The sequence below is a fragment of the Schistocerca nitens genome, chromosome 4 (genome assembly GCF_023898315.1).
Source record: "Schistocerca nitens isolate TAMUIC-IGC-003100 chromosome 4, iqSchNite1.1, whole genome shotgun sequence".
NCBI lineage: Eukaryota > Metazoa > Arthropoda > Insecta > Orthoptera > Acrididae > Schistocerca > Schistocerca nitens.
This window is the reverse complement of record NC_064617.1, coordinates 576,661,762-576,678,519: the sequence shown is the minus strand read 5'-3', so window position 1 is coordinate 576,678,519 and position 16,758 is coordinate 576,661,762. Positions and strand designations below refer to the sequence as shown.

General features: G+C 41.3%; 1 protein-coding gene across 1 annotated transcript in view; it reads left to right on the top strand.

The window, feature by feature from the left end:
• LOC126251317 (esterase FE4-like) overlaps positions 1 to 16,758 on the top strand; it is a 149,928-nt gene that overhangs the window by 32,089 nt on the left and 101,081 nt on the right. Inside the window, exons 4-5 of the mRNA XM_049951646.1 lie at positions 5,314 to 5,499; positions 14,416 to 14,609. Coding sequence (XP_049807603.1) covers positions 5,314 to 5,499; positions 14,416 to 14,609 — 380 coding nt within the window. The remainder of the gene's footprint in view (positions 1 to 5,313; positions 5,500 to 14,415; positions 14,610 to 16,758) is intronic.

Sequence of the window (16,758 nt, the reverse complement as noted above, 5' to 3'; positions counted from 1 at the left end):
CCGCTTCAGATAAATGTTCTCTAATTGAATGGCAATGCGTCCGGACTCGGCTATTGCGGTAAAAACATCGCCGAGTGATGCACTCGTACCACACTCTGTTGTTGTATGCACCAAGATGAAAGGACCATGTTTCTAATAGGAAACGTATTTTCTCTTCGCCCAATGGGGAGTCAAGGAAAACCTTAAAAGTGGAATTAAAACTCGACATCTCGCGCCATTGTTTATAAATTGGCAGGACTGTAACCAGTGATGTGAGAAATTCCCTTACAGGAAACATAATACTACAGATAAGCTAAACGCTGCCACAGCACTAATTCAAAATTGCTGTCCCGCTTGCGACATGCACCAAGGAGGAGCAGCAGCATCCTACCATACGTTTTCTGAGCAGTGAAGGTACAAAATCTATCAAAAGCCATCAGTGAATGAATTCCAGCACAGTGTTGCATGTCTGCAGCAGCGTATGAGTGGAGTAGAAAGTTCGGAAATGCCGTGACTTCTGTGACAGACGCTCAACGCATGGGTCACCCACGCCACGTTTTGACAACAGAGACCATTGCAATAGCTGAAGGGATTGTGATGGAAAATCGCCATGTCATGGTGGGTGAAACAGCCTCAAATCTGAAACTTTGTTATGGTTCAGCATATCATATCATTCATCAAGTGCATAAGTTTCGCAAAGTGTCTGCAAGGTGGGTGCAACGGCACCTCATTCCAGAACTAAAAGAGGGACGCGTTGACGTCTGTGAAAGACTTTTGCGGCGCTTTGAAGCAGAAGATTTGTTACAGGAGACGAAACCTAAGTATACAGCCAGCAACCTGAAACAAAGAGGGCAAGCAAGAAATGACTCCATTCATTAACAAAACGCAAGAAGTTCTGGTTGCAGTCATTTGCAAGAACAGTTTTGCTGACTCTTTTTAGGGATGAACGAGGCTTTGTCTTTGAAACTACATACTTAGGGGAAACATCATCAACAGTGCGTCACATTTCAATACGTTAAAAATCAGCTTCGACCTACAATAAGATCAAGTTAACGTAGACTTCGGGGCGTAAGTGTCAGTTTCAAGATGAAAGTGCTCGGTCTCATACTGCCCAAGCAGCATTTGCAACCATAGACGACCTGCACTTTGATACTCTTCTACATCCATCATACTTACTATACCTCGTACCCAAAGACCACTCAAAGAAGCGATGGTAGGAAAGAAATCTCGATGTAATAAAGAGGTTCGACAGTCGGTACATTGAGTGCCTGCACAGAAGACCAAAAGAAATTTACTACAGAGGAATCAATACACTACCTGCACGCTCGAGAAAGTGTTGAATGACAAGGAGACTATGACGGAAAATGATACTCTTGTTTTCCACTTTCGTTCAATAGAAATATTTAAGGTTTTCATTTGATTTCCCCTCGCATTTTAGTGACTGTAACTGTATGCTAACATCTAGTGCAACGAGAGGTACTTAGGAAGAGTTATTTCAAATATGCAAATGTACACCCTTGCTTACATTTAGCTAAACAGCTGCCGGCCGGTGTGGCCGTGCGGTTAAGGCGCTTCAGTCTGGAACCACGTGACCGCTACGGTCGCAGGTTCGAATCCTGCCTCGGGCATGGATGTGTGTGATGTTCTTAGGTTAGTTAGGTTTAATTAGTTCTAAGTTCTAGGCGACTGATGACCTCAGAAGTAAAGTCGCATAGTGCTCAGAGCCATTTGAAGCTAAACAGCTGTTGTGGGAACAATAAACAGCCAGAAACCTTGATGCAACGACAGAGCCTCCCATGAGAGCTCGACTTGGTGATGTTTACGCCGCAATGTTCTGGGATATTCTCGATATTATAGCGAGAAGTTTCAACGCTAACTTTAACGAACGTCGTATGATTGTAATCGTCCTTTAGAAAGTTTTCATATGCCATTGAAAAGTATATCGTTCTATTAAAGAAATGGTTTTCAGTGTTTCAGCTGACGGAGGAATTCGAATCAGGAACAACTGCCAACATGAGTAACTTAGAAGTAGATAGCCTCGATGTTGCGAAGCAGCTTAAACACTTAACAAAGGAAAGGCTCACGGTCCAGATTGTATACCAGTCAGATTCCTTTCAGAGTATGCTGATACAATAGATCGATACTTAATAATTATACTCGTACACAACAGGCCACTCGCAAGATCAGCACCCAAACACGGGACAGTTGAACAAGTCACATCAGCACCCAAGAAAGTAATTAGGAATAATCCGCGGAATTAGTGACCCATGTTAATATCGTTGATCTGCTGTAGGATTTTGGAATACATGCTGTGCTCGAAAAATTACGAATCAACTCGGAAAAAAAGGATTTTTTGGCAAATAGCCAACAGGAATTCAGAAAATATTAAATCTTTATTCTCGGAGGTAATGACAGGGGACGTCAAATAAATTCCATATTTTTAGATATCGGGAAGGCTTTTGACAAAGTTCCACTCAAGCGACCTCTAATCAAATTGCATGCCTATGGAGTATCGTATCAGTTGTGTGACTGGGTTTGTAATTTCCTGTCAGAAAGGTCTCGGTTCGTAATAACTGACGGAAAGTCATCGAGTAAAACAGATTGCTCTAAGGCAGTGTTGTAAGTCTGCTGTTGTTCCTGATATACACAAAAGACTTAAGAGACAGTCTGATAAGCCTTCTTATTGTTCGCAGATATCAGATGATCAAAACGCAATGGAAAATGATTTAGACAGGATATCTGTATGGTCCAAAAAGTGGCAATTGGCTCTAAATCACATGAGTACTAAAAAGAATACGCTAAATTTCAGTTATACCATAAATCACACACACCTAAAGGCTGTAAACTCAACTAAAATGCTTAGGTATTAAAATTACGAATAACTTAAACTGGAAAGAGCACACAAATAATGTTGTGGGTAAGACAAACCAATGGGTGTGATTTATTGTCAAAACACTTAGAAAAAGTAATAGGTTTACTAAACAGATTTCTTACGCTACGCTTGTCCTCACTATTTTGGAGTTGTGCTGGGTGATGTGGGGTCACCATCAGAGAGAATTGATGGAGGGTAACGAAATAGTTGAAAGAACAGCAGCCCATTTTGTATTATCGCGAAATAAGGAAGTCAGTCCCACGAAAATAATACGCGAATTGGGGTGGCAGCCATTAAAACATAGGCGCTTTCCGTTGCGGCAGGACCTTCTCATGAAATTTCAGGTACCATCTCTCCCCTAACAGTGTGGAAATATTTTGTTGGCATCCACCTACATAGGGAGAAATTATCATCAAAATAAAAGAAAGTTTTGCACGGTGTGGCGGTTTATGCGTATCGTCAACATGGACAAATGCAATGAATATGGACGATATGATACTCTATGGTATTCTGCGGTTTGAATTCACTCTGTTATTTAGCAATTGCATTGATTTGATTTTGTAAATGATACTGACAATGTTATACACATGTATAATGCATTATTCATACTACAACTTCTCCCGGATAATTATTTTGTTCAAATTGAACAAGAATTCCACCTGACGTAGTGTAATAATGTTGACTGTAAGTTGTGTTCATATCACTAAAATTACATATCGTACATCAGAGCTTTTATAATTTTTGTCTTCGATGGATTTAATTATTCTTAGCAAATTGATCATGAAAAGGAACCACGGAATACGACCCGCACACAACACTGACGTATGCTACCAGAAATATTTTTCTCCATGATTCGTGCATACTTTAATTTTGGTATCATACATCAGCAATGAAATCTTGTTCAACAATAAATACCATCAGCACTGTTCTTAGAAAATGCAGTCTGATTAGATTAATTTTTTCTTTTACAAATAGAGTTCAGTACCACCGGTGCACATTTATTTCTTACACATCGGAATATTGTTTGCAGTTTCAAGTAATTTAAATTTGCCGCTGTGATAGAAGTTAAGATGGCGGCCAACAAAAGATAGAGGATTTCTTTTTTAATTAAGATTTTTCTTTGCTCAATAAATAATTAATCATTTAAATTGATGCCACCAATAAAAAAATGTTAAATTGTTTTGCAAATTAGTTTAACACAAAGCCATGCTATTTTCAACTAGAAGTACGGCCGGCCGGAGTGGGCGAGAGGTTCTAGGCGCTTCAGTCTGGAACTGCACGACCGCTACGGTCCCAGGTTCGAATCCTGCCTCGGGTATGAATGTGTGTGATGTCCTTAGGTTAGTTAGGTTTAAGTAGTTCTAAGTTCTAGGGGACTGATGATCTCAGATGTTAAGTCCCATAGTGCTCAGAGCCATTTTTGAACTAGAAGTACAGACGAAGTAGCTATACAATCGCAACTAACAATGACTGCGCTTCTTGCAGCTATGATAAAACAATTAATAAAAAATTAAAATTAAAAGAGGAAGTGATTTTTCAATAATTAATCTTAAATAGTTTTAACGCATTTAGCTCTATTTGTTTTTTACCAGCAAATGAACATAAAAGTACAATAATTTTACATTAAATGTTTTTCATTCAACAGACCTCAAATCGATTGGCGTCTTGCGTCGGCGACGTACATCAGAAGACGACAAAAGGGTACAAAACAAAAAAAATAATGACAAAAATTAACAAAGAATGTGAGACAAATATTGTCTCTGTTTTACATAATTATCATCTTTTTAAGAAATAATTACTTAATTGAATGAATATTATTGAGTTACGTAATTTTCCACACGTTCATATTCCACTCGTAATAAAAAAAAATATATTTATCGTGGATGTTATAACGGAAAGATTTGTGTGTTCGTTTTTCCTGAGCGCTGTTCGACAGTGGAACGGTGGAGAAGTAGCTCAAAGGTGGTTCGATGAACCCTTTGCCAGACACTTAACTGTGAATTGCAGAGCAATAATGAAGGTGTCGATTTAGATGAGAGGATTAAATACAAAAAAAAAAAAAATGCGTCCTTTTTGGGGTGCTATCATTTGCCGAAACTGGTGTTCTGTTATTCAAAAATGGCTCTGAGCACTATGGGACTCAACTGCTGTGGTCATAAGTCCCCTAGAACTTAGAACTACTTAAACCTAACTAACCTAAGGACAGCACACAACACCCAGCCATCACGAGGCAGAGAAAATCCCTGACCCCGCCGGGAATCGAACCCGGGAACCCGGGCGTGGGAAGCGAGAACGCTACCGCACGACCACGAGATGCGGGCTGTTCTGTTATTCTCTTCGTTCTATTAACAAAAGAGACGTAACGTACTGTGCGACCAACCCCAGATATGAGATTAGGTACATGACATTACTACAATTCTACATCTTTATTTATGCACCACAAATGTACTTTGTTGTTTCAGGCTTCCTGAGTACAGGCGATGAGGCTTCTCCTGGAAATTATGGCTTGAAAGACCAGGTGGCAGCCCTTAGGTGGGTTAAAGAGAACATTGAAGCGTTCGGCGGCGATCCTGGGAGCGTCACCATCTTTGGGGAGAGTGCTGGTGGTGCCAGTACTCACTACCTCATGCTGTCTCCGCTCGCCAAAGGTAAGTCAGGCCCAGCATCTTTCTGCCTGTCTATTACGGGAGGCATACAGGATTGTGCGATATTTAAAGTGACCCACAACTTTAAGCAAAATTAATCTGGTGAGGCGTAGCGCCGTATAACGATCCTGCCTTGGAGGCGGTTAAGTGGGAGATGTGTCTCAGAGCTGGATAGTGACAGATGATGACGCAAGACTGGACGCGCACGTAGTTTATGTATCAGCCGATAGAGGACAATATTGGATAAGGGACTGTGATTTTAGTTTCGATTGTGCCCACTAGAGTGCACTAAAGTAATAGAATGTTTTTCATGAACTGTTCTAGTATTTTCATAAAGTGTTATTATGTCTTTTTGTGTATGTAAAATGTTATAAATGTGTTTTAGCAGTATTAATGATGCGTGAGTGTCGTTTAAGGTTAATATGAAGATAATTGTTTAACGAGTTATGTAGTAGGATTTAGTGTGGGAACATTTCGAAGAAGTATGGATATGGACAAAGCGGATTTTTGTAGAATAGATTTGTAAAATAAGTTTATGGTAAAGGGAAAGTTAATTCAGGTATAAATAACAATAGTAAATAACTTTATGCATAAACAAAACTTCAGCATAGTAGATAACTACATCGATAAAAAGTGCAGTCGTTAGGTTTACTATTTTGCATTGGTTATTGATGAAAAGAACGGACTGACGCTATTGGCTGTTGAGTAAACTGACCAATGGTAAAGCAATATTCTTCGCGTGCCTTTCTCTGCTGGTAGAGAAGACTGAGAGTATTCTAGAGGAAGAGTGGAAGCCTAGCCATGAAACAGATCGGACGTGTGTGGTAGTAGTTCCGATGGAAGTGATAAGTTGCCGGATCTAGCAGTGCTTCATACCTCAAAAGTGTTGGAAAGTGACGGCATAATAATTCCGATGGGTGTGTAGAAATTTCGGAACTTTTAAGTGAATTTTGTGACGAGAAAAGACATTATACCGAGTGGCGTATTGAGCAGGTCGGTGGCTAAAAAATTGTGACTGCATTTGGTACCGACAGACTTAATATTTGGCGAGCATTATCAATCAAAAACAATCAGTATTTTTGTAGTTATTACGTTTTCGGGAAATGCAACACCATAAACTTGCTAACGTGTGTGAAAGGGATTGTGAGTGACTGTGTTAAGACTAGCACGGGCTTGGCCGCAATACTTTTTCACCTAAGTTTCAGAATATATTAATTAAGGACAGAATTTCCAACCTTTCATTTCATGTGAAAACTTTCTCCCGAAACGTAGATTAGTGACTTTAATTGCAACCTGGTTCACGTCGAGGTACAGTAGGTTTCGCTCGGCTTCCCTACTGATGATCTGCTGAGACAATGTTCACAGGTAGGTGCAGGTTCGTCGTAAAGGGACGGAAAGAACCGCGCCGCCGCACTGGCAGCTTTGAGCTGTACGGAGTAAGACGTGTACATTGCACTTTGATATATACTTCAAGAAATGTAATCTAATATAACCTGGAGCAAACTGATTTGATGTTATCTTGGCAATGCTGTTATTATCGAACTTCACTGGCGGAATCCTCTTAATACACTCTCTCCACAATGTTTCTCGATGTCTTACTGAGGGATATTGAGCCAAATTCTGTCCGATTGGAGCATTAGATCGTCGAAATGCCGAGATGGTTGGAGTGCCCTGGCCAAAATGCTCCTAACGCTCTCGACTTGGGGAGATCTGACGATCTTTCTGGACGATGTAGGGTTTTGTAAGTACAAACAAAAGTAGTGGAAACTGTCGCCGCGTACGGGCGGGATTATCTAGACGAAGTGTAAGCCCTGGATGAAGGACAACAAAATGGGGCGCAAAATATCGTCGTACCGCGGTCTGTAAGGGTGCCGAGTATGACAGTCAGAGAGGACACGTTATGAAAAGAATTGGCACCTCAGACCGTCACCCCTGGCTGCCGGTCCGTATCGCTGGCGACACTCAGGTTGGTTCCCACCGCTACCTGCGAGGATTCCCTCACACTCCTTCATTGGTTATCGGGACTTAGTTCCAATCATCACTGGAGACAATTCTACTCAAGTCAATGAGGTTCCAGGCCGAAGATGTGTCTAGAGGGGCCCCGCACACCAGTGGGATAACAACCTGACAGTCGCACTCCACACGGCGTGATGGTCTGGGATGCCGTTTCTTTTCGTAGCAGAAGCCTTTTGGTTGTCACCCGCGGTACCCTTACAGCACAGCGGTACTTCGATGATATTCTACGCACCGTTTTGTTGCCCTTCTTTGGAAGCCATCCTGGGCTTACATTTAAGCAAGATAATTCCCAGCCGCACATAGCAAGCGTTTCTACTGCTTGTTTTCGTGCTCGCCAAGCCCTACCTTTGCTAGAAAGGACCTTGTTGAGAATGTTTGGAGGACCCTCAAGCCAGCTCGGAATTTTGACCATCAAACGCGCTAATTGGAGAGAATTTGGCATGAGGACAGGGCAGAGGGACATACAACAACTCTACCAATCAATACCATGCTGAATAACTGATTGTATAAGTGCCAGAGATAGACCAATGCATTACTGATTGCACAATTTGTGAAGCTCTTCCTCTTGAATAAATCATCCAATTTTTCTGAAAATGTAATCACTTGTTTGTCTATACTTATACATCACATTTACGTGTTTCCGTTCCGTTCTCTTCGGATAATTCCTTCGTGTTCTGTCGTTTTTTTTGTCTTAGATTGTACTGTAGTCTGTTGGATTTTGGAATCGCATAGTGATATCTTGTAGTTGACGAGCGAAAATTTTGTTTTGCAGGTAACGACTGGCTTCAATATTAAAATATTTTCTGGCATTCAGAGACATTAGTCTTTAACAATGGAACACAGAGAGCAGAAATGTCTTGTTTTCGTTCGTCATTGCAATTTGGTAGTGAGGAACACGTTGGCTAACATCATTCTTCCTACACCACGTCAACGTTTGGCTGCTGTTAGAACAGGCTACAGCAGCCACTGAGGAAGAAAATTTTCAAATGTGTGTGAAATCTTATAGGACTTAACTGCTGAGGTCAACGGTCCCTAAGCTTACACACTACTTAGCCTAAATTATCCTAAGGACAAACACACACACCCATGCCCGAGGGAGGACTCGAACCTCCGCCGGGACCAGCCGCACAGTCCATGACTGCAGCGCTTCAGACCGCTCGGCTAATCCCGCGCCACTGAGGAAGGCAAGGGAACATTTCAAGTTTTAGGACTACGTATAATAAAGAATTGCTATGTGCAAACCAACTATCACGTTGGCGACTGCTTTACTTTTTGAGTCAACTAGACCCAACAACCAAAACTATAAATAGCCTGGTGAAATTTCTTGATAAATGTAGTCACATGTCAACAACGTTCTGCTCTGTGATATCGGAAGCGTTTTAATGCACGCAGAAGACTGAAAAGTTATAAAATGTTAAACTGCACCCTGCAGAAAGCTGCAAACCATAATATACGAGGGTTGGAACTTAAATAGTGGCAACCATTTATTCACAACCGATACAAAAGAGTTACATGTTTGCACCTGTTACTGTCATTCAAAGTAGTCACCAGCGTTGTGTAGAACCCGTTGCCAGCGATGTGGAAGACGTAGTATTTCGTAGTAGAGCCTGTTCTGTTGATGGTGCTGATGGAGTGGTCTACTGCCTGTCGAATCTCTGGAACAGTTCTGAAGCGAATGCCACGAAGTGGTTCCTTCATCTTCGGAATCAAATCAAAGTCACAAGGACTTAAGTCCGGGGAGTATGGTGGATGCTACAGTACTTCCCAGTCCGATCGACCGAACAGAGCAGGCACAGCTTGCCCTGTATGCGCCCGCGCACTGTCGTGCAAAATGATGGGTGGGTTGTGCAGAAAGTGTCGCCGCTTCTTTCGCAAAGCTGGTCGCAGGTGATGCTCCAAAAACGAACAGTAATACGGTGCATTGACGGTCTGCCGTGGAGGAACGTAATGCGTTAGGATAACACCATCACACTCGTACACGACAATCACCATAACTTTCACCATACTGGGGGCTCTGACGCAGTTTCGACTTTCCCGGCGACCCATAATGACGCCATTAGTTAGACTGGCGTTTCAGTTTTGGCTTCGTGGCATTCGCTTCAGAACTCTTGCAGAGATTCGACAGGCAGTAGACTGCTCCATTCGGACGATCAACTTAATTGGCTCTGCTTACGGTATACTACGCCTTCCACATCGCTGGCTGGCAACGGGTTCTACACAGCGCTGGTGACTACTTTGACAGACAGTAATAGGTGCAAACATGTAACTCTTTTGTATTGGTTGTGAATAAATAGTTGTCACTATTAAAGTTCCAACCCTCGTATTGTAGTCAAATGAAAACCGATCACCTCCCACAACGGGCCCATGCAATGTTTCCATTAAAAACTAATAACCACACCCAAATTTATCCCGCTTGGAGACGAGACCATCACTTCCTGTTTCATAGAATGCGGTCGGCCACTGACGGATCCACAACCGCACTCACTCTTGAACTTTCTCTTCCTACCGAAACCGACATCCACGGACGTCTTTATTCAGGTCGTTAGGGATGTTACAATCGCACGGTGAAAGATCAGGGCTCTACGGAAGATGTTGCAGTGCTTCCCAACTAAATATCTAAATTGTAGCCGTGATCCGACTGGCAGTGTGGGGACAGGCGTTATCGTGCAACAAGATGATTCCATCTGACAACATTCCAGCAGCCCGAGGACAAACAGCAGAGCCGGGAGTGGAAACATCCTAGCTTTCAATTTCTTTAGCGGGTGCGATGTGGGATGTTTCCACTGTTGGCTCGGCCCTTTCCCCTCCAGCAGTCGGAATCCTGTCGATCGTAATCATCCTGTTGCAAAACGACGCCCCATTCCATGATCCGGTTGTCGCAGGTATTCGGTTTTCATTTGACTAACCCTCCTATTTAGCGCTGATGTTTTCATATTTACTATTTGTTCTGCAATATGTTCAAGAGCGCATTTATGGTCTTGTGCAAGAATCGAAATTCTTATCCAAATTAACTTTCATTCAGTGTTCCGAATGAAGAGAGATCATAAACGTTCAAAATAAAAACGTTACAAATCTTCAAAATGAGATGTCATAACGGTAGTAGAAATCGTCGTCAAAGATTGTAGTGGATTGTATTATGTCTAATTAAAGACTATCTATATAACTAAATATCTATCCCGGGACACGGTCACCCAGTCCCAATTGCAGATTGATTGCCTAGAGGCGGAAAAGAAAACAAAAAAATATTGATTTTCAATATTTCGTTCAGTTATTGACCGAATTAGGAAATTTAAAATGCTGCCATAATCATTTATTAAGAGCTATAATCTTATGTTAAATGTTAGCACATTAGGATAAGTATTACTTTTGTCAACTGTGTATATCCTGAGGCATCCAACTCAAAGCATGCAAAAATACCCAGACTATACTCATCCAGCGTTTGAGAATGAGAGCATTTACAAGGGAGGTCTCACAGCTCGAACAGGAACGGTGTTCCAGTTGCATTTAGGAGCTTTGCATACCACTGTGATTAGGATGGTTGAAGCATTCGATTGTGTCATTCCTAGTTTGCCTTCTATCGTACGTAAAAAATGTACGTGAAGTTTCTCAAAAAAAGCATGAAACAATATGCAGAATCACAAAAGGATATCTCGGGAATCCTCAGAGTTACATTCTTGAGCTGCTAAATGAGATGCCACTTGAATCACGTTCTAGAATTCAGCAACGTGTATGGGAGCATTGTATTCAGCCGTTTGCTAGGATTTTGAAGCTTAGGTTGATACACGAGCAGGCTGCAGACTGTTGCTTATAAGAGAATGCATTTTCATTATGGAAATTTTGTTTCTTTATTTAGTGTTGATGTCACTGCAGAGAGCTCTCAAACAGTCTGTAATCCTTCTTGCATGTATTTCATCTTGCCGGAACAAAACATGCTTCCAAAGGATATACGTGTTATGTTATTTTCTATGGAAAGATCATGCATTCAATGAATCATTTACTAGAGGTTGTGGTCTTGAGCACGCAATGAATCACACTGTAATATAAAATTATGGTTATTTCCAAAATGGCTCTAAGCACTATGCGACTTAACATCTGAGGTCATCAGTCCCCTACACTTAGAACTACTTAAACCTAACTAACCTAACGACATCACACACATTCATGCCCGAGGCAGGATTCGAACCTGCGACCGTAGCAGCTGCGCGGCTCCATACTCAAGCGCCTAGAACCACTCGGCCACAACTGCCGGCTCTGGCTATTTGCGACATTGTATCAATAACATTCACGAACAAGGATTTTAAATGGTCTCTTGACATTTTCTCGTTTGTGATAGCCTCCAAACGTAAGTTTGATGGAAGATTATCGGCAACAGCCTTTTTAACTTTCGGGCAGAATGTTTTTTGTGGACGACAAACATACAGTTTTTCGTTATGTGTCCACTCATTCAAAATCCAATATCTGCTGTTTGAGTATGAGCTGTTCTGTGCGCAGACTGGACCAGGGCAGCTGTTGTTTTTTCTCCTTTTTCGACAGTGTCTCACTAGAAGTTATTTCATAACTAAATCGACTTTAACTAGTGTACCAAATGCAATATGTTTCTATTTGGAAACTTGCAAATTTTCTGGTTTACTTCTTCGACAAAACGGGCACCAGACTGTATATCTCTATCTATCATGTAATCATTGATGTACCTACGGCACTTGCTGTATTCTTTCTTGAAGCTGCAGAACATTTAAATTTTATGTACGTAATTTCTCTTGCTTGTTTGCACTGCCCAAAATTTCATGTGTCAATTACAGACACATTTTCCGCCATTGCATTGATGTCACATTAAGATAGAATGTGTTCTTTTATCTCCATTTCTGTTCCGTCGAAATAGATGTTCATTAGATCTTTTTTCTCAACATAATCAAATATTAATTTGATGCTCGATATGCTTATTATATATGGGTGTCCCTTCAGACACGAGTTATAGGTCACAACTTTACTTGGAAGTGTATGATAAACATCATAAATACGTTCAAGTCGTTCTTCGAAAAACTTTCTTAAATTAATAACTGTGATGGATTTACTTTCTGGTGGAATTTTATTGTGACCGCAACTGTTAGCTTCTCTTTGAGTAGTAGTGTTTCCGCCACAGTCACCAGCACCGCAGTCTTGAACACTATTGATACACAGATCGTCTATAAAGTAGTTTTCTTTAGCCACTATCCTAAACAAGTAACTTCAGTCGAGGAGTTCATGCTTCTGAGTATTCATATCCTCGAAAAACAAAGTGTGTATGTATGAGTGACAGTACTGACACACGTACACTGAACACCTGAACTACTTGCTGAGGTAACTAACTGACTGGCGTGTTTAAAATTGTAAGTGCTGTCGTGTAAAAACCAAGGAAAACACAAACACATGCCGTTGCATGTTCAAAGGGAAATTCCCGTTCGAGCCAAGAAACGTCCTTGATTAGCGACTTCGGACAAACTGTAAACATAATTTCAAATCCTTACGAAACTTTTCTCGCTGTCAAATGCCACAAAATGATGAAAGGAAAATTCATTGCTTACTTATTTCGGAAGTTCATGATGTAAAACTTCAGTATAGAACATGATGTTTTAATACATTACTTCTTTATTGCTGACTGTATTCGCAAGAAATTTAGCAAATAGTGTCCACATATACCACTGAATGTACCTGTAAAGTTGTATCATTGTGCGAAACGTAATTCGGGAGATACGATGTTATAAACGTAGGGGTTGAGGGAAAAATTATCTTTTGCTTAAAACGATGCACAAACAATCCGTATTATACGAATCCTTATTTGCTATTGAAAATACTTAGCGGCTTTCTCCAAATTCAAACATAATATCAAAAGTTTTCTAAGATTTTTCTCGCTTACATGCTTAACGTCAAATACAATCTAAAAAATAAAAAGAATGAAATTAAAAAATCGCGCTATGAAGGAATTATCCGAATGGGACAGAAATCGATAGGCAGAATGTACAGACAATCAAATATTTACAATTTAAGAAAAATTGGATTATTTATTCAAGAGAAAGAGCTTCACAACTTCAGCAAGTCAGTAATGTGTTGGTTGATCTCTGGCCCTTATGCCTAACAGTGATTGACAGAGTTGCTGGATGTCCCCCTGAAGGATATCGTTCCATATTCTGTCCAACTGGCGCATCACATCGTCAGAGTCCCTAGATGGTTGGAGGACTCTTCCGTGAAGTTCCAAACGTTCTCGAATAGGGAGAAATGGAGCTACCTTGTTGGCCAAGGTAAGGTTTGGCAAGCACGAAGGCAGACATGTCTTTGGCCTGGAATCTCATTGACTGGAGTAGTACTTTCAGTGATGAGTTTCGCTTTGAACAGAGCCCCAATGACCATCAAAGAGGTGTCCAGAGACGCCCTGGACAGTTGTGGGATACCAACCTGACTGTCTCCCACCATACGGCCGGACAGCCAGGAGTAACGGTCTAGGATACCATTTATTTTCACAGTTGGCCCCCTTCGGCTGCCATCCGCTGCACTCTTATGGCACGGCGGTACGACGACGATATTCTACGCCTTGTTTTGTTGCCCTTCATAGTAAACTATCCTGGGCTTACATTTCAACAAGACAATGCCCACCCACACACGATTGCAGTTTCTAATGCTTGTCTTCATGGGTTTTTTTCCACATAAATCAAACTTCATATCTCGTTCAGGCAAAAAAGCACCAACAACTGTCGTCATCAGTGGTGAGCATATACAAGAAAACATTTGGTTCGTTACATAAAAGGAAAGACACAAAAGCAGTCAGATGATAACGACCTATGCTCGTAAGAAATTAGAATTCTATAGTAAAGTAATTTGTAGTTACAAGAGTGTATGCAAACTTCAGTGACAGTTTTGTTTAATCTACAGGTCTTTTCCACCGGGCGATATCCCAGAGCGGCGTAGCGCTGTCGCCGTGGGCAGTTTCTCAGACCGGCGGTGAGCAGAATGCGCGAAAGTTGGCTGTCCTGATGGATTGTCCAACGGAGCCCAGTGCAGCGCTGGTTGACTGCCTCAGGAACGTAGACGACTACAAGCTTGCTGGGGCTCAGACTCAATACGCGGTTGGTTTCCTAGTGTTTTGTTTAACTGATGCAAGGGTAATTTCATAGTAACTATCACTCGTACACTTTCTGCACAATATAAGACATTCGACTTCACAATACCATAAATTGAAGTAAAATGGAAAATCATTTAGTTTTCTTTACTTTTTTTTTTCATCAGTCTTCTGACTGGTTATTGCAACTCGCTACAAATTCCTCTCCCGCACCAACCTTTTCATCTCAGACTATCAGTTGCACCCTGTGTCCTTAATTATTTGCTGGATGTGTTCCTGTCTCTATTTTCCTCTATAGTTTTCACCCTCTGTAGCTCCCTCTAGTACCATGGAAATTATTCTGTGATGTATTAACAGATGCCCTATCATCCTGCCACTTCTTCTTGACACTGTTTCCCATACGTTCCTTTCCTCCTCATTCCTTAGATTATCAAACCACCTAATTGTCAACATCCTTCTGTAGTACCATATCTCGAAGTCTTCGATTCTCTTCTGTACTGGGTTCCCACAGTACATGTCTCTCAAATGCTTCGGTTCTCTTCCGATCCGGCCTTCCACAGTACATGTCTCTCAAATGCTTCGCTTCTCTTCCGATCCAGCTTCCCACAATCCTTGTATCTCTCCCATACAAAGTTCTGATCCAGACGTACGTTCTCAGAAATTTATTTCTCAAATTAAGGCCTGTTTCTGGTACTACGTAGTAGCTTTCTCTTTCCCAGGAACGCCCTGTTTGCCTGTGCTAGTCTGTTTTTAATGTCCTCTGTGCTCTGTTCATTGTGGGCCATTTTGCTTCCTGTTGTTGTTGTGGTCTTCAGTCCTGAGACTGGTTTGATGCAGCTCTCCATGCTACTCTATCCTGTGCAAGCTTCTTCATCTCCCAGTACCTACTGCAACCTACATCCTTCTGAATCTGCTTAGTGTATTCATCTCTTGGTCTCCCTCTACGATTTTTACCCTCCACGCTGCCCTCCAATGCTAAATTTGTGATCCCTTGATGCCTCAAAACATGTCCTACCAACCGATCCCTTCTTCTAGTCAAGTTGTGCCACAAACTTCTCTTCTCCCCAATCCTATTCAATACCTCCTCATTAGTTACGTGATCTACCCACCTTATCTTCAGCATTCTTCTGTAGCACCACATTTCGAAAGCTTCTATTCTCTTCTTGTCCAAACTAGTTATCGTCCATGTTTCACTTCCATACATGGCTACACTCCATACAAATACTTTCAGAAACGACTTCCTGACACTTAAATCTATACTCGACGTCAACAAATTTCTCTTCTTCAGAAACGATTTCCTTGCCATTGCCAGTCTACATGTTATATCCTCTCTACTTCGACCATCATCAGTTATTTTACTTCCTAAATAGCAAAACTCCTTTACTACTTTAAGTGTCTCATTTCCTAATTTTATTCCCTCAGCATCACCCGATTTAATTTGACTACATTCCATTATCTTCGTTTTGCTTTTGTTGATGTTCATCTTATATCCTCCTTTCAAGACACTGTCCATTCCGTTCAACTGCTCTTCCAAGTCCTTTGCTGTCTCTGACAGAATTACAATGTCATCGGCGAACCTCAAAGTTTTTACTTCTTCTCCATGAATTTTAATACCTACTCAGAATTTTTCTTTTGTTTCCTTTACTGCTTGCTCAATATACAGATTGAATAACATCGGGGAGAGGCTACAACCCTGTCTCACTCCTTTCCCAACCACTGCTTCCCTTTCATGCCCCTCGACTCTTATAACTGCCACCTGGTTTCTGTACAAATTGTAAATAGCCTTTCGCTCCCTGTATTTTACCCCTGCCACCTTCAGAATTTGAAAGAGAGTATTCCAGTTAACATTGTCAAAAGCTTTCTGTAAGTCTACAAATGCTAGAAACGTAGGTTTGCCTTTTCTTAATCTTTCTTTTAAGATAAGTCGTAAGGTTAGTATTGCCTCACGTGTTCCAACATTTCTACGGAATCCAAACTGATCTTCCCCGAGGTCCGCTTCTACCAGTTTTTCCATTCGTCTGTAAAGAATTCGCGTTAGTATTTTGCAGCCATGACTTATTAAACTGCTAGTTCGGTAATTTTCACATCTGTCAACACCTGCTTTCTTTGGGATTGGAATTATTATATTTTTCTTGAAGTCTGAGGGTATTTCGCCT